We start from the raw sequence: 26,153 nt of genomic DNA on the forward strand, positions 1-26,153 counted from the left end.
GAGCCCAAGATAAGGATTGAGGATGATCAGCTTGGCTTCTCGGCGTCGGCTAAAGGTCGGGAGATACACCGTCTTCGAGGGGCTGGTTTTTTTCCTACAAACGGGCCGAAGGACGCGGCTGAGGTTTCTGATTGGCAGATACATTCGTTACCGATAGAAGAACTAATCATGGCCGAAACAACAGTTCGCTACAGGATAAGGAAGCATCAGGTTCTTGAGATCTTTCCTATCCTAGACCCTCAGAATACAACTTCAATGTTAGTGTAGTAGAGTTGGTATCGGCAATGAGAAACATTAAAGAAGCACGGTTCCCAAATTCGATGAGGTCCGATCACAGCCAGAGGGATCCTAATTTGTGGCGCGAATACCACGCGATGAACGACCACCGAACTGGGGACGATATCTGTGTGAAGAGGTGGCGACACTACTGAAAAAGGGCCATCTCAGGGAATTCTTAACTGACTAGGCCAAAAACAATTACGATCGCAACCGTGATAACGCAAAGCCCTCAAAAATAGGAGAAGACCCCCCGCGCCAGAAGATCAACATGATTTTTGGGGGGAACGAGATTAACGGGGTTACCTTCTCGGCAGCAAAAAAAATGAAGGTCACAGTAATCCAGGGCAAGAGGCTCTGCGAAGTCGCTAAGGACGACATCACTTTTATGGAGGAAGACGCAGACGGATTATTACCTTCGCACAACGACGCATTGGAAATTCTCTTTAAATGTATTAGATTTTAAAATCGAACGAGTTCTGGTGGATCCAGGAAGTTTGGCCAATATCATACAATTGAGGGTATTGGAGCAAGCCAAACTTACTCGAAGCATCATTCCGGCCACAAAACTCATCGCCGGGTTCAGCCTCACAAGCTTGATAACTTGAGGAGAGATCATGCTGCCCACAAATGTCGAGCGGGTGATGAAGACGACAATTTTCGAGGTTGTGGACGGTGATATGGGTTACAACATTATTCAGGGAAGACCATGGTTGCACGATATGAAAGCCGTACCATCAGTGTATCATCAGTTGTTGAAATTCCCAACTCCCGAGGGGATTAAACAGATAAAAGGCGACCAACAGGAAAAAAGGGAGATGGATGTGATTTCGGTCTCCAGTAGCAAAGTGAAGGAGAATGCGACAAAGAAATTACAGGAACCGGTGCCTGCTCCCATGTCAATTGAAGTTAACCAGGGGGAAGAAGCATCGTAATCTTATCAGGTGCCAAGATATTTCCAGTTACCTGAAGAGACGGACGTAACAAAGTCCATAGAGGAAGAACTTAAACAAGTCGCATTGTTTGAAAAGTTCTTGGAGAGGTAATTCCATTTGGGGACAGGATTGCACCCAGACCTCTGGATTTATTAAATTTCTTAAGTTTAATGCCGATTGTTTTGTGTGGTCGCATGCGGATATGACAGGTATCCCGACGGAGATGTCCTTACACAAGCTAAGCTTGGATCCCAGAATTCCTCTGGTAAGACAAAAGAAACATCCTATTGCCGAGGCGAGAAATGAATTCGTCAAAGAGGAGATAACTCGCTTACTTGATATCGGTTCGATCCGAGAGGTAAAGTATCTAGACTGGCTAGCTAATGTAGTAGTAGTTCCTAAGAAGAACAATAAATTTCGCATGTGCGAACACTATAAGGACTTGAATTAGGCGTACCCAAAGGACTCGCTCCCACTGCCAAACATCGATCAAATGATTGATGCAACGGCCGAGCACAAGTTAATAAGTTTCCTCGATGCTTACTCTAGGTACAACCAAATTAAGATGAACCCGGAGGATCAGCAAAAAACTTCGTTCATAATGAATTTCGGCACATATTGCTATAATTTGATGCCCTTCGGGCTAAAGAATGCCGAAGCCACTTATCAGCGGCTTGTAAAAAGAATGTTTGAAGAACAGATAGGGAAACCGTGGAAGGTTATATAGACGATATGCTTGTTAAGTCGTTGAACGCAGGTGACCATATTAAGCACTTGCAAGAAACTTTTGACATCCTAAGGAAGCATAATATGAAGCTTAATCCCGAGATGATGCGCGTTCGGGTTTAGCTCCGGCAAATTCCTAGGATTTTTGGTGTCACAAAAGGGGATTGAGGTAAACCCCAATAAAATCAAAGCCATCGAAGACATCCCAGACCAACTGTCAAGCGTAAAAGAGGTTCAAAGGCTCACAGGGAGATTGACTGCTTTGAGCAGGTTCATTTCCTGGTCAACAGAGAAATGCCACCATTTCTTCGCGCTACTCAAAAGAAGAACAACTTCAAGTGGACCCCAAAATACCAGCAGGATTTAATGGATTTGGAAAGATACTTTTCAATCCCTCTGTTACTATCAAAGCCGGAGGAAGGTGAAAATTTGTTAATTACCTAGCGGTCTCGGAGATAGCGGTAAGCGTCATTTTAGTCCGTGAGGACGAAGGTACGCAATCTCCCATTTATTACGTTAGTAGAATTTAATGGGAGCAGAAACTCGCTACCTGCATCTGGAGAAGCTGGACTTAGCACTCGTAGTCACCGCTCGGAAGCTGATGCCTTACTTCCAATGTCACCCGATAGCTATGGTGACCACCTTTCCCCTACGGAATATCCTTCATAAACCCGAACTCTCAGGTAGGTCGGCCAAATAGGTCGTCGAAATGAGGGAATTTGACATAGAATATAAACATAGGACTGCAATTAAGTCACATGTTTTGGCCGACTTTATGGCCGATTTCAGTCCGGGATTGCTGCCTCTTGCAACTAAAGAAGCAGTGATAGTGTCAAAATTGACATCGGGAGTGTAGACCCTATTTACGAATGGAACTTCTAACGTAAAGGGGTCCGAGCTCGGCATAGTATTGATCATGCCTTCGGGAGAAACCCTAAGGTAGGCCATGAGAACGGTCCCTTTGACTAACAACGAAGCAGAGTATGAAGCTTTGATTGCAAGAATCGAATTGGGTCGTGGACTAGATTCCGAGGTCATAGAAATCAAATGCGACTCCCAGCTGGTGGTAAATTAGGTCTACGGGATCTTCGAAACCAAAGAGGTGCGCATGCAACAATACATAGTGAAGGTTCAGGCTTTGCTTGTTTGGTTCCGAGAATGGTCAATTACGCATATCCCGAGGGAAGAAAATGTAGAAGCGGATGCAATAGCTAACCTCGGTTCATCAACGGAATGAAGGGATCGGATTTCGGGACAGTAGTACAGCTCATGCACTCGGTTCTGGATGCAGATAGATACTATGAGGTGAATACGACTAATTTGGTCTGGGACTGGAGGAATGAAATCATTGATTATCTCGAGCATGGGAAGTTGCCCAAAGACTCGAAGGCATCCCGGGCACTGCGCGCCAAAGCATGATATAGCTTCAAGGGAGGCCAACTGTACAAGAAATCTTTCCAAGGCCCGTTGGCCCAATGATTGGGAGCTTCCGAAGCTAACTATGTTATGCGAGATGTCCACGAAGGGATATGTGGAAATCATTCGGGCGCCGACTCCTTGGTACTAAAATTGGTAAGGGAAGGATACTATTGGCCCTGAATGGAATAAGATGCCAAAGCTTTCGTACAAAAATGCGATAAGTGTCGACTTTGCTCACCACTGGTACATTAACCAGCAGAACCATTACACTCTGTTCTGTCTCCATGGCCGTACATGAAGTGGGGAATGGATATCGTCAGACCACTACCGCTGGCACCTGGCAACGTAAGATTTCTTTTGATTTTGAGTGACTATTTTTCTAAGTGGGTCGAAGTAGGTCCTTATAAGAATATCGGCGAGCGTGAAGTGGTGGATTTTTTGTGGGAGAACATAATTTGCAGATTTGGATACCAAAAGAGATAGCCTGTGATTACAGGACATAGTTTATAGGCTCAAGGATCACAGTTTCTTGAAGAATTGAAAATCAAAAGAATCACATCTTCACCCTATCATCCAATCGCAAATGGTCAAGCAGAATCAACGAACAAAGTGATACGACAACAATGACTGGCACGTCGACCGGAATACAAAAACCGGAAACATAGTTGTACATGGACCGGGGACTACGCGGTCAGCCCCGTAGAAAGAAGTTGTACAAGTTAGCAACAAGAAATGGCAAATTCTTTTTAGCATAACGAATGCTTATGTACCTTTTGAAAACGGAAGGAATAAAGTGTAGTCCTTTTATTTCTATCTTGTTTCTTTTCTGAACGATGAATTGATTTTGTCATTTGAAAGTTAAACAAGTACTTCAAATGCTAGTGCCGTAATGAATAGGAGATGTCCTCTTCAAGATCATTGTAAACATAAGAGGACCGTCTCTCATAAAAACCCTCACAATAAATGGTTGATTTCGAAAGAACCTATGCCCGGAATCCAAATGCTTTCAGGGAAAAATACACCCAAAGCCTTGTATAATTAGGCGCAAATAGTAAAATTTGCGCAAAACACTTAAGCAAGAAGGAATGCAAAAATGAAAACATGCATGAATGTTTAAACAAAAGAACGCGGAAAGACTCATACAATACTTGAGCAAAAGATGTTTTTATTCACAATAAATGTGCCAAAATGGCACAGGTACAAAGTCGAGAAAAGAAACGAAAAGCTAAACTGCTGCATCTCTAGAACCCGGAGGAAGAGAAGCATCTACTCCCCCAGTGGAAGTGGGTAGATCCACCGCCGGTTCGATATTTTGGCCTTCATCATTTTGGCCCTCAACATCATCACCTTCTGGTTCCTCTCCAGTTCCCCAGGACTCAGAACCAGAACCAGAAGAATCGGTAGCATCCTGGCCAGCAGACCTTTTTTTGCGGCTAACTCCAACTCAAGGGCCTTAGCAATTTCGGCGTCAAAATATACGACACCTGATTTGGCCTCTTCCAAGGTTTTTCTCCTCATGATATAAATAGAATGCATTTTCTTAACAATGAAGGAAGCCGCTCGGCGCTAAAGTTCTTATTTAAGTTGGTCAACCTCGGCATAAAGATTCACCCTCACGGACCTATCGGACCGGATGCTAACATCAAGATCACAGATAGTAGAGATGAAAAGTCTATTATGCTCGATGGTCTTCTTATACCTTTCCTCCAACTTGGCATATCTCACCCCCGGCCGCAGCAAGCACTTCATATTTGGAGTTCAAGGCTGCCTCCAAATTATTTGATCTTTCAGCGAAAGCAGCATCACGATCGGATGCAGCAAGAACAGCACTATGCACTTCAGCTCATTTGGCCTTAGCCTCTTCAAATTGAACCCTCAGTGGGGCAATATCTTTGCTAAGGGTCTCTGCTTTTTGCTCAGTTTGCTGCAAACGAGCCTCCAACATAACAACCTCCGCAGCTTTGGCTTCCAATTCTAAGAGGCGAGCAGCAGTTGGTCCCACTCGGCCGAAAGTTGATCCCGCTCGGAGTAAGTTCCTCCTTTTCCCTAATCAAACTTTGGAGGCCCTCGAAAGCAAGGAAATTGGCCCGCGAAACAAGAAAGGCAAATTCAAAAATAATACTAAATCAAAGAGATAGAAGAAATAACAAAGAAAATGAAGAATATACCACAGCGGCGTTGTGCATAGCATCGTTCAACAAGCACTCTCCCGAGAGAGCCAGTACTTTTTCTTCTTTTTCTGAAGCCAAAGGCTTCAGATAGTTAGCAAGTTCCACCGGCTGAGACATCAGATTGCATCTTGTGGAGATCGAGTGAGTAACGCTCCTCCTCCTTTGCGGATCTTCTGAGGGGGAGGCATAATTTTTCCCTAAATTCCCATGAACTAGGGACTAAGGAAGAGGAACACCCTCTTCTCGAACAGATGCGGCCGGTGGAGATGATGTAGCAGTGGCTGGTGGAAGATTGGGTGAAGAAGGTGATGAAGATGATGGCAGTAAAGGGTGAGAAGCAGATGCGACAAATGCAGTGCTGGTTGCTCATCAACCGAGGACGACAAGGGCCCGATACTCAGCCTCACGGTACCGAGCGCAACAACTAGGATCGGGCAACGAGAGTTGGCATTTCCTACCATCTCAAACTCCGCCTAGAGTGCCGAAACATCGTCCTTGGTTGGTGTAACTAACTCGACAGGTTGAGCATTATGTTGAGTTGATGAGGATCGTCATCTTCTATGTAGAGAAGCCCCCTCATCACTAGCTTCTCCATCATCGTCAATGACCACAGTATCTATGGCCAGTGCGGGCGGAGGGCTCGTCACCTGTAACGACCCGAATGGTCATTTTGAGAATTTGCACTTTGCTCGCTAGTTCTCGGGCATGACTAGCCCTGTATGATGTATTATGACTTATGTAAATCGTCAGTTTTGGTTTTCAGGTTAATCGGAATAGATATGGAAGGATGATTATCAGCTTGAAGCTTTAAATTTGAAAGGTTTGACTCAGTCTTGATTTTTAGTATTCGATCTCGGAATTGGATTTTTTATGATTTGGTTGGCTTTGTGGGGTGATTTTGGACTTAGGAGCGTGTTTGGAATGTATTTTGGAGGTCCGTGGTAGATTTAGGCTTGAATTGGCAAAATTGGAATTTTGGCGTTTTCCGGTTGGTAGTGGAAATTTTGGTATTGGGGTCGGAATGGAATTCTGACCATTGGAGTAGATTCGTTATGTCATCTGTGATGTGTGTGCAAAATGTGAGGTCATTCAGATGAGGTTTGATAGAGTTTTTGATCGTTTGCGGAATTAGGAAGTTTTGGAATCCTTAGGCTTGAATCCGAGGGCGATTTGGTGTTTCGGTGTTGTTTTGAGGGTTCCGAAGATTGGTATTAGTTTGAATGGTGATATGTGACTTGTTTGTATTTTTGGTTGAGGTCCCAGGGGCCTCGGGATGATTTCGGATAGTTTTCGGAAAGGTTGAACTTGTGAAATTGCAGTTGATGTTGCTGCTTCTGTCATATCCGCACCTGCGGATTGGGGACCGTGGGTGCGAGCTCCGCAGGTGCGTGGAGGACCGCAGGTGCGGCTTGGTAACCGCATTTGCGATGCCGTAGGAGCGGTGAGGCGATCGCAGATGCGAGGCCTAGCGAGATAAGTGAAATCTGCAAAAGCGGATGTTGTTCCACAGAAGCGGAAGCGCAGGTGAGCTTATGGGATCGCAGGTGCGAGACTGCTAGACAGAGAGTATAAGAAGACCCCTTCGCGATTTTCAGTCATTTGTTCATCATTTTGGTGCGATTTTGGAGCTCCAAGTTGAGACTTCAAGAGGGAATCAAGTGTTGATAGAGAGGTAAGCTATTTGGGCTTTATATCTTTTGTTTATGGTGATTTTTCATTGTCTAATCATGAAAATTAGTGGGAAAATTAGAGAAAGAGTTGGAAAATTAGGGCTTGAAATTGGAGAGTTAAATTGGGGATTTGAGGGGCTATTTGAGGTCCGATTTTGATGATCTTGGTTTGTATAGACTCGTGGGAGTGTGAGGATTCTAATTTTGTGATTTTTATCGGAATCCGAGACGTGGGCCCGGGGGTCGGGTTTGGCCAATTTCGGGTCTCTTGATGCAATTTGATTATTTTCGCATGGGCTTCGTTCCCTTAGAATATTCTAATGTTATGATACTGATTTTGGGTAGATTCAACGCGAGTTGAGGCCGATTCGAGAGGCAAGGGCATCGCGGGCTAGAGTTTGGACCGGATTAAGGTGAGTAATGATTATAAATGCTATCCTAAGGGTATGAAACCCTGAATTTCACATCGTTATGCTATTTTGAGATGACGCACACACTAGGTGACGAGCGTGGGGTCGCGCACTGTTGGGGATTCTGACTTGGTCTGTCCTGTACGACTATTAAGTCGTGTATTTACTTGGAAAGTATTTGATATTGTTATATTTTGGAAAGTATTATTGTGTTGGGGCTAAATGCCGTGTCTGGGACTTGTGCCGATCGTTTGGACCCTTACAGGGCTTTTACTACTGATTTCCTCACTGTTTACGGTTTGGTATTTACACTCAATCATGCTATATTCTTACAGTTTTCATAACTAGGTTTTATTCACTCCTCTTGATTTTATAAATGATATTTTTAGCCAAGTACTTGTTTTACTGTCAGCTCGAAGGGCTTGAGTGAGTGTTGATTGAGCCTGTGTTGTGAGGATGTTATGGGATCGGGTTGCACGCTGCAGCATGTGGTACTGATTTGTGATATATGAGAGGCCGAGGGCCTGGTTTATTATGGCACGAGGTGGCTTGTGATTGTTATAAGTCCGAGGGCATGTTTGATTATGCCACGAGATGGCTTGTTATAGCGCTTGGGCTTTACGGAGCACCTCCCGGAGTCTGTACACCCCAGTGAGCGCGGGTACCCAGTGTGAGTGATGTAATGTAGCCCGAGGGGCTGTTGTTGTTTCATATTGCATGCCCGAGGAGCTGTTTTGATCAATGTTTTGCCCGAGGGGCGGTTCTTGATTCATATTATGCCCGAGGGGCTGATTTCGAGTGATTGTGAGGTAGCCCGAGGGGCTGGTTCTATTGATATTATGCCCGAGGGGCGGTTTATGATACATGATTTGCCCGAGGGGCTGTTTATGTTTTCTAACATTTTTACTCACTGTTTTATCACTCGTTTGAAACTATTGAAAGATGTTTTAAAAGGAAAAGGGTTTTTACGGAAACTGAGTTGTTTTTTTTACGAGAAAAAAAAAGGTTTCTTTACTGTTTTTTAGCAATGTACTGTATTTGTTGTAGTGTTATGACGTGGAATTATGTGCTTTCTTACTACTCAGCTTTCATTTACTTTTATTACTTACTGAGTTGGCGTACTCACATTACTCCCTGCACCTTGTGTGCAGATTCAGGTATTTCTGAACCCGGTTACGGGTGTTGATTGCTTGGTGGCAGAGTCATCGGAGTTAGCAAGGTACCTGCCCGACGTTCGCAGCGCTGCTCTTCTCCCTCTTGTCTTCCTTAGACTGTTTTTAGTATATTTTCTGACTCTTCGTTTTATTCAGACCTGAGTAGATGCTCGTGACATGTGACACCCCGATGTCGGACTTGTGTATTTATTCCGCACTGTTCATTTAGACTTATATTATGAGATTATTGATTAATTAATGGCTTAGAAATGACGTTATTGTATACTGGTTTGATTTGGGATTTGTGTCGGCTAGCCTAGTTTCACGATAGGCGTCATCACGACCGGGTCAGTTTTAGGGTCGTGACAAGTTGTGCAGTGGGCGCATGAATCCACATCAGAAATGAGAGGGGGAGTCCTGGCTATATTAGTAAGACTTGGACTTACATGTGCATAGTCCTTTTCCCCAGTGGGACAGGGGAAGAACAAAACCGTGAGGGTGGGACCCAAAGCGGACAATATATGCACAGTGTGGGCCCGGGTCGCTACATCACTACGACTTCCAGAGACAACTCGAGGGCAACATTCTTCGCCCTCTTATTCTTTCCCTTGACCGTGGCGGAACGCCTTCTTTTTTATTGCTTGTTCACTAGTCGAGGACTCCTAAAAGAAACACTTGCACCCGAAGCAGGCCCAGAGACACCTATTCGAGCAAGTGCCTCCTGATGCAGCCTCGCCGCATCAGCAGGATCAGCTAAAATGTCCTCCTCGGTGACGACAATCGAGCCCTGGGGTTGACTTGAATTCTGCAAAGATAGAAAGGATTAATCAATTTCCTCACACAAAAAGCAAAGACGAGATGAGTCTAAGTTCCCATGATTTTTGGCCTTCCATCCGTATATAAGGGCCAGTTCTTTCCACATGCGGGTTTCAGGCATAGTGACGTCCAAGATTTTCTAGGCCCATTAGTCTAAGCCTTCAACTCTAGGTGGAACCCATCGAGTTGCTGGAACAGGCGAAAGAAGGAGGGTCAATAAGGATATGAGAAGATTTCTAATGAAAGAAATATTAAACAAGGAGCTTACGAGTGTTGTCCTTGATTCCGGAAAGGATGAAGCCGTTATTGGTGGCTACAACGAACTGTTCCATCCACCCACAGTTGTTGTCATCATCCATGCTTGCTAATAGAGCATGGTGGCCGCGTTTGCTGAAGTTTATCATTCCCTCGCTGAAGATTTTAGGGAAATAGAGGTTCATCACGTAAGCTAGGGATAGCTCCTCCCCCGTTTCTTGGCACAAGCGCCGAAGACAAGCAATCGTCCTTCACACGGAAGGACTTACTTGAGCCAAACACACCTGGTAGCGGAGACAGAACTCCGCAATAACGGAGTCAAGCTCTCCACACAGAGAAAACACTCTCAAAGTAAAGGGATACATGTAAAAGTTTGTAAAACCCTCCTTGGTAAGGTTACCCGCTCTGGCAGATCAGGAGCGATAATATCTAAATCTTGGCAACGACAATCTTCCGTCATAGCAGGAATACTGGAAGGACGAATGGAAGAAGGGTACCTGCCAATGGCCCATGTACGAGGGTTAGCAGAAGGAAACTTCTCTTCAAAATCTTTGGTGGTAACCAGGTCCTTTGGGACGATGGTACTCATCGTAGGGGGAGCGACATCATCAGCTTTGCCTTAGTTCTTTGAAGAACTTGGTTTTCTTGAAGAGAAGGCCATTTCTTATTAGAGGAAGAGTTTTTGTCTCTCAAAGAAGGAAGTTAAAGAAAGGTTGAAGTCGAAAGATGAGTTGAGTAAAGAAAGTCTTAGAAAATTCAGAGTGTTATTAAGGAAGTTGATGCGTATAAGTAAGGGTTTATGCGGCTAAACTCGTGACCATAAATACCTCGACAGCCAGCAAAAGTTATGTTGAATCGTGGGATGACACGTGTTCGTGGCATTAAATATGAAGAGACGTGTGTGTTTAGCTTAAAAAGTTAATGAACAATGTTTAAGCAAATCAATAAAATATATAGAGAAGAGGTAAATCGTAATCAAAGATAATCGACACTAGAGTATGAGTAATCCTTTGTGGTTTGGTGATTCAGAGCAGTTAAAGGACATAGTTGCGTGATAATGTTACAAAGATCTGAGGTATCTGTTTTTCAGAGAGAGAAAGAGATAGAAATTGAGACAGAGAAATAGAGAGAGTAAGTAGCAATGTTATTGATCCAAAAATTCCTCCCCCTTACACAGTTGGGAACCCCCCTTATATAGCGGAGGGATTTCCCCTTTTTCTTCTATTTACCATATAAAGATAAAATAGGTAAACTAAAGATATAGTACACGTTACAGAGGGGCTGACGTGATTACGTGGTCGTCCCTTGGGCCCAACCTTTGTCCACATGATAGGTCGTGTCCATTTGGAGGACGGGGTTGGTCAAACTCGACCCTATACAGTGTGTCTAATCAACCGTCAGAAGCTTTTCAGAGGGGGTCAGTGAAAGTCTGGCCAAAAAGAATATTTCTACCAACTTTCTGGTGACACAAAGTTATATCACCGGAAAGCAGGGGGGCTATCTGTATAGGGTAAAATATGTTATGTTAAATGATTGTATAAGGAAGTGATACGTGGAGCCGAATGCAGAGGATAGCTAAAACCGAGGACAACTATTCCATCTGTTACCGGAAAGAATGGTGCTCATAAAGATGAAATAAATGCCTACCATTCGGTAGCATTTAATGGAGAATATTTTATAGCATTTAGTACACTGCCCGTCATAGAGAATTTGTCATTCATGCCCACCGTTACACATTCTTCAACGGCCCTCATAATTGACATTAAAAAGGGTAAGATCCTAGGACCTTGTTCCCTAGGTACATCTATAAATAGTGAGCTCTATTATTATTGTAAGGGACACGAATTTTCTGGCAAACTTATGATGTAATCTGTTCAAAGCTTTATATAATTTTATCTTCTTGTTTTTTGATTTCATTGTTGTTGTACCCGGAAGCCCTACTCCCGGAACTACTGTTTCTGCTGTTTCATTTTCATCTTAAGGCTAAGTATTGCATATTTATTCAATTCTTCTATTATTTCAGGATCGAATTAATTCACTTGTCTAGAAACCACATATAAATTCAACTGTACCGTTTTACGGGTAAATAATTTATAATGCCATTAATTCTTCTCTTGTTCTAAACGATCGGCCTGTTGAATTCTTCTTTAACTCCAACCATACTATAAAAAAAATCGGGGAAATCTGTTTGACTTCTATTGCTTTGTAAAGATTCTTTCATTATCTTTCTGACATGTAGGTATGTAGATGTAACCTCGATCATTGCATAAGGATAATCCCTTATATATAGATGTTTGCTGAGACTTGGAGTGGGTGATTTTCCTTTCCTTTCTTCAACATCGATCCTTGGTTCCCAGCAAAAGACCAAGAAGATCAACTCAAAACTTTTTCAGATATATTAGGGAAAGACAAAGATCATTTAAACCATTAAGTATTAATTTGCATATATCATTATTAATTTTTATATATTCTTGCATAGGAGCCATTAAGGTATAGAAATCCAAAGCTAATTAAACTAAAAGAGAAATTCCAACTTGTGAGTAACAACTTTTCTTTTAGACCAAATACATAGACAAGCCATTAAACTTGGCTCATTTTTTCATTTTGGCACTTTAACTCAGTCTTGTTCCATTTTGACCATCCAACTCCATTTCTTTTGTTCCACTTTAACACAAAAGCTGACTAGATTCCATGTGTGATTTGCCTCGCCCTTGTAGTCGCGTGTGATTTTTTAAGCCAAATTTCATACTCCCAACGCAGAGGCGGATCCGGGTCAATTTTAATATTTTTAACATTGAACCCGTTATATTTTTAAAGTTATGGGTTCATATCTATTATTTTTGCAATTTTAATGAATTTTTACATACAAATTTTTACTCCGCGTCAAAAGTTGTGGATTCAGTTGAACCAGTAGTTATTACTGAAAATATATTAAAATAAATATTTTTTCCCCGGAAGAGGGGCAGAAAAATGGAAAAAATAATAATCTGAAATTACAAAAAAAAAAAGCAAATTTTTTTGGGGGGGAGGGGGGGTGTGCGGTGGGGGTGGGGGTAGCAGCTGGATATTTGCACGCGCTGCGTTCTTATCTGGGATAAAAAAAATTGTGTTAAAGTGAAACAAAAAAAATAAAGTTGAAGGGCCAACATGGAACAAGATTGAGTTGAAGTGCCAAAATGAAAAATTAAGTCAAATTTAATGGTCTGTCTATGTATTTGGCCTTTCTTTTATTTATCCATGTAGCACATTTAATTACACGTGTCAAATGCATAACATGACTAACTGGAAAGTAGACAGAAATTATTAAAATGTATCAAGTTGGACGTATATTGATCAGCAGCAAGAAGAGAGGAACATCCGCATCAGGAAAGTAAATCTGTTGAAGGGATTCCCGCAGATTGAAGCTACTCGTCCCTTTGAAAAATTGCAAGTTAGAGTCACCTTCTTCTCCAGCACACTTATCAATACAGATTCCGTTTCTCCTGTAGTTTAATCATCATCCATCTGTTAAATAAATACTAGCTATACAAATTGATTCCTCCGTGTTTGTCTAAATCAAATCTGATACTCACTCCGTTCCAATTTATGTGAACCTATTTGATTGGACACGGAGTTTAAAAAAAATGAAGTCTTTTGGAATATGTGGTCCTAAACAAGTCAAAAAGGGGGTCAGTATTTGTGTGGTTATAAAAGCTTTTCATTAAGGGTAGAATTGTAAGTTTAAGCTAAATTGTTACCAAATTTAGAAAAGGTTCATTCTTTTTGGAACGGACCAAAAAGGAAATAGGGTTTATAACCACACAAATAATCTGAGCTTCTTTTTGACTTCTTTAGGACAACAAATTCCAAAAGTCTTTCATTTTATCTTAAACTCCGTGCCCAGTCAAACAGGATCACATAAATTGATACGGAGGTAGTAATATACAAGTAAAGTCACAACATTCTAAGGTGGGAAATTGGGGCAGTGACTCCTTGTGACCTAGTTCGTAATCTCCTGTTGAGAGCAAGTTTTGAATTTAAAATGTTGGCAGCATACTAAGTTGCAAATTTCATTTGGCCTGAACAAGCATAAATAGACCAGCTAAAATAGCCCGTATAACAGAAAAAGGGATCATTAGTCAAGCTAAACAAATAAGGTAAGGCTTGAACTGACGCTGCTACTACCCGTTTAAGAGCCATTAATTAGTCGAAAGTTAAATTTTTTATTTATATAAATTTGTTATTTTTATGGCTGCAAGTAGAACTAAAATTAATGTTGGTGCTTTCCTGGGAAATATAGAAAGGGGGCTAAAAATTTCCAAAACCAATGGGACCAAAGGAAAAAGCAAACAAGCAATAGAAAGTTCGTTTGACAAAAGGACATCATATCCAACGCTTTGTGCCAAAAGAGTGATTGATTCCTTGAAAATTGGGGAATTCAACAAAGCAATAGAATCCAATGCAAACCCAGTGGTCCAAAAAAGCAAGTTGTATGAACAGTGACTTGTCGTCAACAAAGGAGGAGGATATTTTTACATGTACTACTACCCGTTAAGACAGAATTTTAGTTGGAAAAGCTCCACTTAGAATGATCATGATTCATGACTAACGTATATAACTTCAGCCCACTTTTGTTAAAATTCTCATGTGGGCCCCTCAAAAGCTGAAATGATGTGCACTGCAACCATCCTAAACTTTGCACCATATATGGTAGCTAAGGATATCACTCGATGTCTGTTACGGATCAGTAATTAACAAGAAAGGAAGATTTTTACCTTTTTTAGACTTGTACTAGGGATGAAACTCTCATACTATATAAAAGGAAAATTTTTCTTTTGTAACACACCTTGTAACACGCGAATCAAAATAATACAAATTCATTTTCTGCTTTCTAGCTACTGCAAAAGCTCTTATTTAATTGTTGTGTTCTTCATTCACCACTGCTTTCAAAGAATTATTATGGCTTTTATATATGTAGACGATGATATGTAACCAAAAAATACAAATGGATCTTATATAAGACAGGAGGAAAGAGAATTTACCATTCATCCTTGACATTACTTCTGCAACCCTCTGCTGGCACTTGGTGCATCGGTAGTCCGCCAAGAACACAATTTCCTGCACCTGCATGCCTCAGATTAACAATATTTCTACAAAATGTTATTGGCTGAATTAAGGAGAATATAGAAATTAACTTACAAGTGGTACGGACAAGGATTCAATAGAAGCCAGAGTAACTCGAGAATTTGCTGACAACCTATTCTTCTTCCGATCAACAAACTGCATTTTTTTTCCCCTGCAATCGCTTTGAACAACTATTCTCTCCACATGGTATACAACAAATGGAGTTTGCGTGAAAATGGAGCTGGTTTGTGACAAGGATTTATGAACAGCTCTCACCACAATGATAGCCAAGTCTTATCTTCCCAGATATTTTTGTGTAATGGGAGAAAACACCGTTACAATTAAGGCGGAAAAGGTCTTTGAGTTGACAAACAACGGTTTCATTCCTAGTAGCACCCCACTATGGTTTGAGTTGAACTTTCTTTATTGCACTAAACTAAGGTCGCTTAAAAGACAAATTCTCTATCTCCCCACCCCCACACACACCCTGTTGTCCAGCATTATTTAGTTCCCATTATCCAATCAGGTCTTTTCGAGTTTATGTAAAATTATTTAACCCCACAGCTGGCTTATATCTCCTTACCTTGCATGCTGATCGTGATTGATCAGTGATAATAGGCTATATAAACGCTATTTACACTCTAAATGTACCATACTTTATTGTTGTTTTAAAGGCTAAATGATAACAAAATACACTAATTGGTGTTCTTTTGCTTCGCAGGGACTAATCCAAGTTAAGAAGAGACAATGCAGTATTTTGGAGTCAAAAATGTTGATAAAAGGCCAATCAAGAAAAACCCAAACGAAAATAAGCAAGAAAGAGGCAAAGGAGGACTGGGCAAGGTGCCACCGCGACCACGGTCGACCGTGGCTGGACCGCGGCAGGCCAAGCAAGTGAGGCAGAATAGTTATGTTTCACCGTGGTCGCGCCGCGTTCTGCCGCGGCCGCGGTCGACTGTGTAACTGCCCATAAATTTGGGACTAAAGTGTAAATCCGGGGAAACTTATCCTAACCCTTTATAAACTCAACAAACTCGCCCAAGCAAAGGTTAAGCTTGTTTTTAGACTGAATTGGAGGCAAGAACAAGTGTGAGAAGAGCAATCAACCATTAGAGTTTTTCAATATTCTCTTTGTTATCTTATTTTGCACATTATGAATACTTTAGTGATTTTATCTTGCTTTGTTATGAGTAGCTAAATACTTTGTCTAGGGTTTTGATGGAACCTATTGAAGGATGAACTTCGTGTTATGTTAATATAGTTGCCTGATTTATTCTCTATTCGTTCAACTACGTTCTTGTTGTAGTTAATTGGTAGGATCCTCAATTAGCTATGCTTATTCAGTATGTATTACTCGGAAGAGAGTGCATAATTAGGTAATTGTTGAACAACACCACTCCCAAAGTATATGAGGGATCAATAACTGAAGGTTTAAAGGCGGGATTAGGGATAACGAAGCCTTGGGTGCAATCAAAAGTGAGCTGTAATAAAAGCCAGCTAGCGTAACTCGGGAGAGTGCGTCTAGTAAATTGTCGTGATTACTCGGGAGAGATTTACGTAATAAGAGTGCTCATGATCGATAGAGACGGTTAGGCAAATCTATATGAAACATAACAGGAAGGGATTCCATCAATAGGGGAAATCATAACCTTAGATCCTTCTCTTATTTGTTTACAACTCAACCATAGTTAGCTGTTAGTTTACTTGCTTATATTCAGTTATAGTTAGTTAAACCACCACCAATTGTTATTTAAATATCTAGGAAGTTGATTACAAAGAATTTAGTGAGTCTAACAAAAGTAATTGGTAGGTTAATTCTCTGAGGATTCGGCTCTGGGCTAAATACTCAGATTATATTTGCAGCGACCGCTTGTCCTTTTTATAAGGCATAGTTGAGCGTGATCAAATTTTGGCGCCGTTGCCGGGGAATTAACGGTGTTATCAATTACAATTGAAAGAAGTACAAAAATTCTTAGTGTAGTCAGTTTTCTTTACTTCCAATCTTTACATTGAAAATTTTAACGTTTTTGACTTGGTTGTACAGGTGCATGCCTAGAAACTCATCGAGAACTGGTGAAGTATTTGAAGTATTATTAGATCCCGAGAAAGTTTTCAAGGCCTTGAACCGGGCCAACCGGAAAAACAAACAACTGAACAATTCGAACCAGGCATGGGGGACAACGTGGTAGACCCAGCTGTGCCTGTACCGCCAGTGGAACCTCTTGTGCCAGAGGCTGCTCTATATGACTGGGCACAACCCACAGTAGAGAATTTGGCCACAGCGATTTTAGTCCCGCAGATACAGGCTGAATCGTTTCAAATCACGAACAACATACTGCACTTGTTGCAAAATAAGGGACTATTTTCAGGGTCACAAATCGAAGATCCTCAACAGCACTTGAAGAATTTTCTGTCAATCTGCAAAACTCAAAGGCGGCCCAACGTAACTCAGGAAGCAATAAAGCTGTTGTTGTTTCCATTCTCAGTGACAGGAGCTGCCCAGACTTGGCTAAACTCACTCCCCATTAATTCCATAACGACTTGGGAGGAGTTAGTCAAGCAATTTGTGAACAAGTTTCATCCACCGAACAAGACTGCTCAACAAATTGATGAAATTTTAAGTTTCAAACAGAAATCAATGGAGACACTGCAATAAACATGGGAACGATTAAAAGGGATGTTGGTTATATGTCCGCACCACGGTATTCCAGATCAGATGTTGGGGCAGAGGTTTTACATGGGTTTGGCAGATAGCGTGAAGGGTAATGTTGATGCTTCAGCTGGTGGAGCATTTTTGAGCAAAACATGGAGAGAAAGCCAGAGTCTGCTTGACAAGATGGCACAGAATTCGGAGTGGACAACGAGGAATGCACCTACCACTCCAGTAGTTCACTCAGTGCCCTTAGATCCATCCAACACTCTTGCTAAAAACATGGCCATATTAATGACACAGATGAGTCTACTCACCAAAAAGGTGGAAGAATCAGGGCAGAAGCAAAGGAAGTGTCAGAGATCCACCTGAATGAACCTCAGAGGTCGAGCGAGCCTTAAATGCGCTTATCTGCGTCGTGCCGCGACCTTAAATCAGGCGCTGCGTGGGAGGCAACCCATGAATGTTGTTGTTGTTCTTTTCTTTTGTAACTTCCTTATGAAAACAAAAAAAACCAAAAAAAAAAAAAAAGCTCGTCACCGCGAACGCGGTTGGACCGTGGCGCGACTGCGGTAAAAGAAGAGTATTCTGCCTCAGGAATGCTCGATTCACCGCAACCGCGATGGGACCGCGGCACGACCGCGGTGAAACACGATGATTCTGTTTCTCGCCCCTTCACTCACCGCGGCCGCGGTGGGACCGCGGTGAGTCGCGACTTTACTGTCGCCCAGGTAAGTGAGACTTATTTTTTTATTTTTTATTTTCTTTCTTTTCTTTTCTAATTCACCCCCCCCCTCCCCTTTAGAAAAAACTAAAACACCCCACGATTCCTATTTTCCCCTTCTCCTCTAACACGATCAACCCTAACCAATCTCTCTCTCTCTTTTTTCTTCTTCTTCTCCACCTCTCTCACACTCACACCCACACCCCACCCACTTTCCACTCTCTCTTCCCCAACTCCCATTCCTCTCACCCTCTACTAGAACCAGGTATGTCAAGCTTCCCTCTCTCTTCTCTTATATTTTTGTTTTAGTATTTTGCAAGTATATTGCCTTAATTGTTGTAGTATTTCTAGTAGATTTTTCTTTCTTTTGATTAACTTTTTTGCTTTTTAGTGGGTTATGTGCACAATGTTGTAGAGAAGAGTGTAATTTTATTGGGTAAACATTAATTGTGGTGGGGTGGAATGGTAAGTGAGAATGGTTGATTTGGAGGGATGAGTTTATGTTTTCACGGGGCTAGGTGTGTTAGAATAGAGCCCTTGCTCACAAGGTGTTTTTGAAATTGCCCCAGTGGAGTTGTAATGGCTAATGTGACCATGGGGGTGGTGAAGTCTGAGTAACCACCTCGGGTTCACACAACTCAAACTCTCACTAATGGGAGCCTCTATTTTTGGCAGGTATAATGCATCAATCCAGGAAGAGACGTAGCACAGGGTCCTCCGCTAGTGGACTGTGCAGTTCTTCTAGAGCTCGGGGTCAAGCTAGTGCGGAACACTTTGACCGCGCTAGATTTGTCTCCAAACCAGCCGAGGACAGGTATAACGCCAAGGCATCCAAGAAATTGTTACCTGAAGTACATATTGACCGGCAAGCCTTGCAAGTGGAATGCCCAAGTATCTTTGCAGAGTTGAGGAGGTGTCAGCTAGACATGCTCTTTGATGAACCGGAGGAGGTGAATCTACTGATGGTAAGGGAGTTCTACGCGAACTGCCTGGAGCATGTTAATAGGGTGGTCACAGTACGAAACACCCGAGTAAATGCGTCCCTTGAGGCCATCCGCCGAGTGTACCGGCTGCCAGTATTCACTGGGGATACATATCATTACCTTGTTTATCACCACCCAAATGTCTGGTGGGCATAGATTCTTGAAACAATATGTATGCCAGACAGGGAGTATATATGGATAAAGCACCGGATCACACTGAACTCCCAGTCTCTCAGTTGGGAGGCTAAGTGTTGGCTCACAATTATCAACAGCCGGTTGCTGCCCTCCAGCAACGCTACCAATGTCAATGGGCCACGAGCAGCAGCTATCTACTGTTTTATGACCCACCATGATTTTGATGTCGCCAAGCTCCTTCATGATGAGATGTTCATTCGCTCCCCAGAAGTACTCAAAGGGTTTTACTTCCCCTCTCTGGTTACCAAGCTGTGTCGTGCTACACGAGTCCCTGAAAATTCCAGAGTAGATGGGAAATTGCCATTTAAAGCCCCATTCCGGGCTAGCAAAATCACAGTTGGGAGAGAGCCGGTAGTGGTGGTTGATGATGATGATGATGCTGATGAGGATGCTGAGGACGCTGCAGCCCCACCACAGCCAAGAGCTGATGAGGCGGGCCCATCACAGGCCCGCCGAAGTACCCGCTTGACAGCCCTGGAGCAAGAAATGGCGGGCCTTCGCACTTCGGTCACTAGGGGTGTTCATAAAAACCCAAAAAATCGAACCAACCAAAAACCAAACCAAACCGACCAAAAAAATCGATACTTTTTTGTTTGGTTTGGTTTTGGTTTTGAATTTTAAAAACCGATCAAATTTGATTTGGTTTTGGTTTTAATCAAAAAATAACCGAAAAAAACCGAACCAAACCGACTATAAGAGTAGCTATTTCAAATTTATTATTACACCCCTATATATATGTATATTTTTATACAAAGTTTCAAAATTTTTATGGTGAATGTTAATTATTTGCACTTTTAGTACAGTTTTTTACCTTTATATTCTAGTTTGATTGGTAGTTTTCTTTTATTAAGTGTAAGAATCCATTTCATGTTAAAAAAATATTTTTAATTGAGTCCTTAAATTATTCATCACCATTTTATTTAATTATCATCAATATATTTTAGTAAATAATAGATTTCTCAAAGGACAATTGATTTGATAGTGTGACGTTGAAAATGTGGTCGCTGGAATATGTGTTTGGTAGTGTACGTCTTATATTTAAGAAAAACCAAACAAATAACCAAAAAAATCGAAAAACCGACAAAACCCGACATAAACCGAATCGAGAAAAAGCCGACTTAATTGGTTTGGTTTGGTTCTAATATTTGAAAAACCGACTTACTTTGTTTGGTTTCTTTTTCGGAAAAAATCGATCCAAACCGAACCATGAAAACCCCTATCGGTCACTGACCTGGGCACCAGAGTTGACAATTTGACTACTCAACATTCCAAGTCGGAGAAAAAGATCATGGGCTGGCTCCGGGCACTAGGACGAGCATGTCACCTCGATCCTAGCATTGTATCTAATCAGGATTAAGCATCAGGGAAGTCCCTTTACCTTACTATGCTTTATATTTGTTGACATGGGGACATGCCAAAGCTTTAAGTGTGGGGTGGGGGATGGTTGTTGTTGTAAAAAAAAATTGTATAACTTTGTATGGTGTTATTTTGTTGTTTGGTATTGTTGGTTTATGTTAGTTAAATTCGACTTGGCCCATAGACGGACACCTCTCGACGGGTCTCTTGAGGGACATAAGTCGAACAAAAAAAAAAGATTTTTGTTTGATTAGGTAGTGTATCAACTCCCCCTTGGTTTTTTTTTAAACCACGGTTCTTTTCCAAGGGTTTCTATTTGAACCGGGTGTAGTTAGTTTTTCTTTTTTTAGTTTAGAAAGTCTTGGGCGAGATATGGGAATAGGGACCCTTAACTCTATGGTACCTTGAATAAGACTGCTTTAGTGTGACACTTAGGCTCTTTAGTTGACTCAAAGAAGGCCTTAAATTGTGTGTCCCTAAATGGCTCAAGTACTTAGAACGGAGTGTCTGATGATCCTAACTGAATTGAGTCATGTGCCGTGTGTGAGTGAGGTTTTCTGTATTCTGTGTTAACATTCAATGCCTAGAACTTGCCCTGTGTGTGTGCAAAGCGAAATGGTAGCCTTGTTTGGTCTGGAAAGTGATATAGGCGTTTCTTTGCGTAACCCTTCTATGTATGCTTGTTCCCACCTAAATATGTATACCCTAGTCAACCCTGTTGAGCCTGTAGGCCTGTTTTTCTTGGCAACCACATTACAAGCCTAACCCGAGTTTAAATAGCCTATCTTGTTGAACCCTATCACCTCTTAGAAGCACTCAAGGTGTAACGGATATGGAAAAATATAAGTGTGGGGTGGTTGGTTGGGCTGTTAAGTGGAATTAAGGGGACAAAAAGTGCACTGGTTGATAAACAATATTAGAGGCCACCAGAAAAGAAAAAAAAAGAAGCATCAAAGTGGTGGCAGCTATTAAAAGAAATAGTGTGCTTAAGAAAAAAACATAAGGGGTTAACACAATAATGTAATGGTGGAAGGGAGGTGTGATAAAGTGAAGAGCTTAAAAGTACACAATGTAGTGGAGTGCTTAGGGAGGTGAAGTCACTATACCCAGATGTATCCTACCCGTCCCGTAGACAACATTACAACCAAATAAAGTCCTACTTGATTCTAGACCGAATGAGCTCGATTAGTCGAGTATTACACTACGGGCAAGCCTATGGTGTGTTGTTTGTGGCATAAGAATTTGTTCTGAGGGTGAGTGAAATGTTGTATTCGAATTCCTCAGTGTGTGGTTTGTAAACGATATAAGTCTCTTTTGTAGTGAGTAGGCACATGATTCATGAAGGGAAGGTAATTCTGGACCTCTGACTAAGAGTAGGAGAGTTGTTTAGGGGTATTGCGTTGCTAGAAATGAGTCCACTCTTTAGGCGAGGAGGTTGCACTGGAGTAGTCTATCCATGTGAACAATTCTTGGTATAGGGAGTAGGGAAGTGACCCAATAACGATAAAGCCTATAGAGTGTGGGTTGTTGCTAGAGGACTAGCAACGGTTTAAGTGTGGGATGTTGATAATAGATGCTATTTACACTCTAAATATACCATACCTTATTGTTGTTTGAAAGGCTAAATGATAACAAAATACTCTAATTGGTGTTCTTTTGCTTCGCAGGGACTAATCCAAGTTAAGAAGAGACTATGGAGTATTTTGGAGTCAAGAATGTGGATAAAAGGCCAATCAAGAAAAATCCAAACGAAAATAAGCAAGAAAGAGGCAAAGGAGGACTGGGCAAGGTGCCACCGCGACCGCGGTCGACCGCGGCTGGACCGCGGCAGGCCAAGCAAGTGAGGCAGAATAGTTGTATTTCATCGCGGTCGCGCCGCGTTCTGCCGCGGCACGGTCGACTGTATAACTGCCCAGAAATTATGGGACTAAAGTGTAAATCGGAAAAAACTTATCCTAACCCTTTATAAACTCAACAAACTCGCCCAAGCAAAGGTTAAGCTTGTTTTTAGACTGAATTGGAGGCAAGAACAAGTGTGAGAAGAGCAATCAACCATTAGAGTTTTTCAATCTTCTCTTTGTTATCTTATTTTGCACATTATGAATACTTTAGTGATTTCATCTTGCTTTGTTATGAGTAGCTAAATACTTTGTCTAGGGTTTTGATGGAACCTATTGAAGGATGAACTTCGTGTTATGTTAATATAGTTGCTTGGTTTATTCTCTATTTGTTCAACTACGTTCTTGTTGTAGTTAATTGATAGGATCCTCAATTAGCTGTGCCTATTCAGTACGTATTACTCGGGAGAGAGTGCATATTTAGGTAATTATTGAACAACATCACTCTCAAAGTATATGAGGGATCAATAACTGAGGGTTTAAAGGCGGGATTAGGGATAACGAAGCCTTGGGTGCAATCTAAAGTGAGTTGTAATAAAAGCCAGCTAGCGTAGCTCGGGAGAGTGCGTCTAGTAAATTGTCGTGATTACTCGGGAGAGATTTACGGTAATAAGAGTGCTCATGATCGATAGAGACGGTTAGGCAAATCTATATGAAACATAACAGGAAGGGATTCCATCAATAGGGGAAATCATAACCTTAGATCCTTCTCTTATTTGTTTACAACTCAATCATAGTTAGCTGTTAGTTTACTTGCTTATATTCAGTTATAGTTAGTTAAACCATCACCAATTGTTATTTAAATATCTGGGAAGTTGATTACAAAGAATTTAGTGAGTCTAACAAAAGTAATTGGTAGGTTAATTCTTTGAGGATTCGACTCTGGGCTAAATACTCAGATTATATTTGCAGCGACCGCTTGTCCTTTTTATAAGACATAGTTGGACGTGATCAATCATGATTTCACTATTTACCTCTAGGCTTTAAGCTTCCAGGATAAATTATAATCTAGTTGGGACTTGGGGTCAACTGAATCCCACTAACTCGTATTCAATGATGACGGATATTTTTTTAGTTATATACACTAATAATTTTAAAAAAAAATATATTATAAGATCAATTTACCCGACTATAACAAATTAGTGCTCTATTTTCTTGGTTACTAATTCAAACTATGCTATGAAGATTTGCCTATTAATTTAAACCATTTTAACTTGTATGGTGTAAAAATGGACTTGAGTTCCAGTTTTACCGTTAACCCTTATCATAAAAGGATTATCGCATGCTAGATCCATGAAAAAGAATCAGCTGACACATTAACTGCGTCTTGTCTAGAAGTCTTACAAATAAAAGTGTGATTATAACACTTTAATCGGCTCCACGGTGAAACAAGTAAGACACTTGCTTTAGGGCCCCAAATTTGGATCCGAAACCAAAATAATGCAATTTTGAACTCAAAACACAAAAGTAGGTGAAAAGAACTATTGATGACTTTTTTTTTATATAGCGCATCTTTTTAACGCGCTATACCTTAATGGCCAATTACCCCGTTAAGGTATAGCGCATGAAATAAATGATGCAATTTATTATGAGGTATTTAAAATAACTTTTTTGTAAAATATATTAATTATAATTTGGTAAATAATGTCATAAAAATAATTGGTATTTTACAAATAAAAAATATTATTACATAAAAATTTTAAACAACTAATTTAATATTTTTTACCAACTCATGTAAATATAAGAAAGTTAGATATAATCTTAGAAAGTATTTATTTATAACAAATATTTATACTAAGGACTAGAAAATAAAACTAGTAAATTACAAAGTAAATAAATTTTAAGTTGTGAAAAATGCATGTATATAGAAGATATATTAGATACTATTTATAACTAGGTATTTAAACTACATTTTTTTTTTTAAAAAAGGTACTAAATAATCATAATTTCGTAACTAATATCATGAATAATCATCGATATCTAGATTTCAAAGAATTGATATCTTAATTTAAGATAATTAATATGTTACACCTCATGTTTTCGTATGTGAGAGTACGTCGTAAGTCAAATGATATAAGCTTAGAAATGAGATTATATTTGGAAGCATATAAAGTAAGTTAGTAATGTTACCTTGGAGGTTACAAATCATTAAGATCATGGATAACAAGTACCAAGAGGGTTGAAAGGCGTAGAAGCTAAACAAATTGAAGAAAATAAGTTTCGTCGAATGTCGGCAAGTTGGGAATGCTATAACATCTACTTTTGAGGTAATACTAGCGTTCTTAACGTGATAAGGAGATTATGTTATGAGTTATTTTAGGCTTATGATAGTCGTGTGTTACGTTTTGAAATCAAGCGAGTTGTGGAACAAAAGTTGGCAAAGGTCATCACAAGTTACATTCATAAATTTGCTGAAAATTAGGTCAAATGCAGCGGAACTTTTCTCCCAATATACTTGGAATTACAGGATGATCCCCATGTCAAAATGAAGATCTACGAGTCTAGTTTCTAACTCATTAACCCGTTCATAGATATGACATTGGAGTAGATAGATATTTGCAGTTTCGCGAGACTGCGCAGACTGCATAGGTGACAAGTAGGTGTGTCACTGAAGCTTTTTGATCAATACATTTCGTGTGTTATATGAGGTCTATTTGGGACATATTATATACCAAATTGAATGTCTTGGAATTTAGTTTTCAATTCTCTTAGCCGTTCGTTCATACGACATCCGGATAAAAAGATAAAAGCATCGGAAGATGGGCCAATGCTAGGGTACCAAGCTAGCACCTCTTTGACTTTTCCAATATTGATATATATTGGTCTTAGGCCGTCTTTATCTTCATTTTTCCATAGAACACGACCAAAGAACATCACTTAACATATCCATAAGCTCTCTTCTAGGGTTTCAAAGAACAAGATTAACATCCCGGGTACGAAATCAAGAAGCGACAAAGTTAGAACGATCCCTACGACGTAAGTATCGCTATATCGCCTCTCTTTCTCTTTGTAGTTTGAGTTTTGGAAGGTAATTCATAATTAAGAAAACGTCTACTTTCTGTATTTAAGCTTTACATATCAAGGAAGGTTGATAAATTCGTTTCCTAATAGTTAGAACTCACGGGACGGTGATCGGAAGCCGAGTTTAATTTATTTCACTTTTAGTGTACTGTTTGTAGTCCACTCGTGTTGGCCTATTGTGCTGCTGATTTGTGGAGTTTGGAAGGATGAAGGGCATGGAGAAACGCCACATGCGGTAGGTTAGTAGGCTGGTCGTACGTCGTTGCAATTTCAGACTAATTGATAACTTGTTGATTGGGTGTGTTATGGTATATTTGGGGTCTTTGTTGTATTGAAGGTCCCGAATTGTATTTGGGTTGTTTTTGAGTTGCTGGTTGTATTGTGTTTGTAT

General features: G+C 40.8%; 1 protein-coding gene across 2 annotated transcripts; it reads right to left on the reverse strand.

The window, feature by feature from the left end:
- LOC109232063 lies at positions 12,991 to 15,464 on the reverse strand. Of its 2 annotated transcripts, none has more exons than XM_019397716.1 (3): positions 15,011 to 15,464; positions 14,854 to 14,929; positions 12,991 to 13,314 (listed from the first exon to the last, which is right to left on the reverse strand). In XM_019397716.1, exons 1-3 carry the CDS (start codon positions 15,095 to 15,097, stop codon positions 13,166 to 13,168), a joined length of 312 nt encoding a protein of 103 aa, XP_019253261.1. In that variant the 5' UTR covers positions 15,098 to 15,464; the 3' UTR covers positions 12,991 to 13,165. The 2 variants fall into 2 exon arrangements, with proteins under 2 accessions (XP_019253261.1, XP_019253259.1); XM_019397714.1 differs by having other exon boundaries at positions 14,854 to 14,935; positions 15,011 to 15,455.

The sequence above is a fragment of the Nicotiana attenuata genome, chromosome 9, assembly GCF_001879085.1.
Source record: "Nicotiana attenuata strain UT chromosome 9, NIATTr2, whole genome shotgun sequence".
NCBI lineage: Eukaryota > Viridiplantae > Streptophyta > Magnoliopsida > Solanales > Solanaceae > Nicotiana > Nicotiana attenuata.